Consider the following 4,006-nt stretch of genomic DNA (forward strand, 5'->3'; position numbering starts at 1 on the left):
CAGCTGCTGGCAGCCTGCAAGCGGCACTGAGCAGGGGAGGAGTGGCGTGGGAGGACAGGGTGGGAGCCCACAGATGCTGGACTCGGGAGCCAGGCATGTGTTCAGGCTGCCAGGCCCACCCTCCTCTGGGAACAGTGGGCTTCCAGCCCTGTTCCTGCTGCCTGGTGTCTTCTGAACCCCTCTCCCCTGCCTAAGCTCCCAGCTGGCCCCTCCCCTGCTGTGCCCCACTCCATGGAGCTCAGGGCGGTGTGACCATGTCCCTCTCTCCCCAGGACTTCCTACGCTGTGTCACAGCGGCCCTCATCTACTTTGCCATCTCCATCACAGCTGTCGCTAAATACTCCGATGGGGCTGCCAAAGCAGCCGGGGTGAGTAGCTGCCCTACCCCTGGGAGGGGGGTGGCCAGTGACGCCCCCCTCAAGTTCACCCTAGCCCTCCTAAAGTCCCAGATGCTTCTTAGGACACCTGCTTAGCATGGTGCCTGCTTAGGCCCCCAAAGGCCTCTTAGTGGAGATCCACTCTGCCCCAGCTTTGAAAGGGTGTTTGCCAGCCAAATTAACAGCTCCTTTTCCCATTTGTCATTAATGGGAGGGGCCTGTGCCTGCCAGTCTGAGCTGCTTATTCAATCAGATAAACACAGGCGGTGAGGCTGGGGCAGGCACCTCTCAGTCTCCTGGACCAGGGACTCCCATCCCACCCACCCTGTCCTCTGTATCCACAGGTGTTTGGCTTCTTTGCCACCATCGTATTTGCCATTGACTTCTACCTGATCTTCAACGACGTGGCCAAATTCCTCAAACAAGAGGGCTCTGCAGACGAGACCACAGCCAACAAGGAGGAAGGTGGGTGGCCACCCTGCGGGCTGGGGCCCTGCTCTCCCCTGGGGACACTTGGCTGGTTTGAGGCTGGAGTAGCAGCGTGCCCCTCTCCCCATGGGCAGGAAGTGTTTTCACAGCCTGGTTCTCGCATCCCTTCATGCAGCCCTGATCATAAAGCTGGTCCCCTAGGACCAGCACATGGCTCCCCAGGCCCTGAGCCTTTCCAGGAAGGGCAAGCAGAGGGCATGCCTGGCACCTCCATCTCCCTTAAATGGTCCCTGATGAGCCCCCGGGGCAGCCAGTCCGTGGCTTCCATTCCTGGGCACTGTGCACTGGGCTCCAAAGTGACCAGCGCCCCCTGCAGTCTGGCCTGCCCCACGGCTTCAGTGCCAGGGAACCAAGCTGGCTCTCAGCCTTCCCCGCAGCGCCCAGGCAAGTTCGAGCTTGTCCTGCTTTTTATCCAAGGAGAGTGCAACGGGCCTTCTGGTCCCCCCAGCCAACCTTCAGCTCAGAATGGTTGTGCCATGACCTAATTTAAAAATAAACGGGTTGGGGGGGCTTGCAGATTGGGTGGCTGGTTTTCCATCTGTGACCACACAGCCATGCCCTGTTTCTGATCACGATGGCCAAAAAAAGGTTTCCTGATTTTCTAGGATATTTGAGTTTCTTAGATAAGAAAATGGTTTTCCCCACATTGTCCTGCTAAATTGTGGGATAGGGTTGGGGTACAGATGTCCTGTCCTGACACCCTAAGTGAGACAGCTCAGGAGACTGAGGCGCATGGAGCCCCAGAGGAAAGGGCATTGGGGCTCCCGCCTGCATTTGGCTGCACCATGGAGGTGACAGCGGCTGCCTGCGGAGGGTCCCTGGCCCTCAGGCCAAGCAGACCCCACCAAGGGCACCGTCAGCTGCAGGAGGGGCCTGACTGCCTCTCCAGAGACGGCTCCCGGGCACCACCAGCCGGGAGGCTCCTGCCAAGCCTCCTCTTTGCTTTCTTTTCAGAAGAGGATTCCGACTCTGACTCCGACTGAAGGGCTGCCCGGCCCTGGCAGCCCGAGCCACGCGGGCCTTCCCTCCTGCACTTCTCACCGGCTGGCTGGCCGGCCGGAGCGAGGCCTGGGGACCGGGAGTGTTGGAGGAAGGCTGCCACTTCTCCAGAGGAGCAGGCCTCCTCGCAGCCCCAAGGTGACGTTTCTGAGCCTATCTAACCGCTCTGCACAGGAGGGCATCGTGAATGTTCCGCCACTCCTCGTTTCTGTCCCACAGACCTTAAGCCCTTTGACCTCCCTACCGAAAATAAGCACAAAGGGACAAAGCAAATAGAGCCATTTGACCCCTGTCACAGGGATCTGCATGCCAAGGGGGGTGGATAGAGGTAACGGGACGACGGAAGTAAGGCAGAAACCACCAGCCCCCCAGCCCCAGGGACCTTCGTCTGCATTTGGTGCCCCTGCCCATGCCAGGCACTTTGTCGAGAATGATCCTTCCAAGGTTCTTTGGTTCAAGGAGCACCACTTCCTTCATTCTGTAAGCAGGGAGGAAGCTGGCCTTTGCCATGCCTTTAACTGCCTCCTCGCACCCCTGGAAACTGTGACTCCTTCAGGGGACAGGACTATTGTGGGTCTAAGACCATTTCAAAGAAAAGCTCGTAAAGTAGCTTACCAGGTCCAAAAGATCAGGGGACCACAGGAAGGGACAGCGTCCTGGGTCGCTGGGCAGACTCAGCCGGAGCCGCTCTGCCCCAGGGTCCGCCAGCAGCCACAGGCTCTTGGACGCTCGGGACCATGTGCTTCTAGACACCAGAGCAGGTCTCCCGACCACTCACAAGAGGTGAGACGTGCCTTCTGTGTTCTCCTGTGCTGTGTATATATCTTCAATGGATTTTGTAACTTTATATAATTTTTTTATACAAAAGCAGCTTCTTAAATAGCATTTCCTGTGACCAAGAGGCCTTACGAAATGAGCCAGAGTTCTGGACCCATTTGGGAGCATTTGTAACTTTCGTTCTTCTCTTGCATGTGAATCTCCTCCCCTGAAAAAAAGCCATAATGAATTAAACCAGACTGACTACCTGCATGGAGTGTGTTTGAAGACCTTCCACCGCCCAGAGCAATGCCATCCAGTATCAGCGTCGGTACGCGCGCGCGCGCACACACACACACACGCTCCATGCCAGGCACCCACTAAGCTCTCTGGCCTGTGCTCTTACTTACTCCTCACACAATCCTGTTTGTAGACCAGGAAACTGACAGAAGGTTCGATGACTTGCCCAGGTCACCAGCCCCTTTGAGGAGGCCCAGGGCCTCAGTATTAGGGCACGTCCCACCACACCCCTCAGGCAGCCAGACCTCGGAGCCCTCGTGGTTGGGAACTGGTTGCACAAGGGACCTCAGAATTGGAGCCTGAGGGCAGCCTGGCCAGCACTTTGGCCCAGGCCTATGGGAAGGAGCAAGCTTTCTGCCCCAGGTTACACACACACACACACACACACACACACACACACACGTTCTGAGAATGTGTGTGAAAGGTGAATGTGCTGAGGCCAAGAGGGGTCGGGTGGGGGGGTTTCCTGCTCAGCCTCACCAGCCCCAGCCCAGCTACCTGTCAACACCTGTCCCACAGGGGCCTCATCCGGTGGATGCTGGTTGTGTTCAACCTCCACCTAACAGGCCCGTTGCAGGAAGTGGGTCCCCAGCCTTTGAAGGGGTGGGAGGTAAGTCAGAGCAGGAAAAGAGATCAGACCATTTTTACATGTCCATTTATTAAACAAGAACTCCTTCATAACAATTTAATACAATATTAGCGGTTAGTGTTGAGAAAATTATTTCCCTCTACATACAAAAATACAGATTTGAACACTATGAAAACAATCAGGACAAGTACCATGAAAAATTGGTCCTTCGAAAGAAAGAGGGGGGGCTGAGGGCTATGTGAGGCTTTGTCTGCTGTTGGGGACAGACCACCAGGAGCCACGGCTTTGGGGCCCAAAACCACTCCAAGTGGCAGAGTCCAACCCCAGAGCCAGTCAGAGCCGGGGGGGCGGGGGGGGGGTTGCCCACCCCAGGGCGCCCGTGTCGGTTTGAGAAGCCAGGGTGGGAGCTCTGACCAGCCAACAGCATAAGCCAAAGTTTACCACATGGGATCACCTCAGAACACCCCCCAGCTGTGTCTAAACTGTTAAAGGAAAT

The 4,006-nt window shown here is 56.7% G+C and overlaps 1 protein-coding gene across 1 annotated transcript in view; it reads left to right on the top strand.

Moving 5' to 3' along the window:
* CMTM3 (CKLF like MARVEL transmembrane domain containing 3) overlaps positions 1–2,894 on the top strand; it is an 8,486-nt gene extending 5,592 nt beyond the window's left edge. The window contains exons 4-6 of the mRNA XM_023763096.1: positions 273–368; positions 722–842; positions 1,821–2,894. Coding sequence (XP_023618864.1) covers positions 273–368; positions 722–842; positions 1,821–1,849 — 246 coding nt within the window. The 3' untranslated portion in view covers positions 1,850–2,894. The remainder of the gene's footprint in view (positions 1–272; positions 369–721; positions 843–1,820) is intronic.
* Positions 2,895–4,006: the final 1,112 nt, after the last annotated feature.

The sequence above is a fragment of the Myotis lucifugus genome, unplaced genomic scaffold (genome assembly GCF_000147115.1).
Source record: "Myotis lucifugus unplaced genomic scaffold, Myoluc2.0 scaffold_274, whole genome shotgun sequence".
In the NCBI taxonomy this organism is placed as follows: Eukaryota; Metazoa; Chordata; class Mammalia; order Chiroptera; family Vespertilionidae; genus Myotis; species Myotis lucifugus.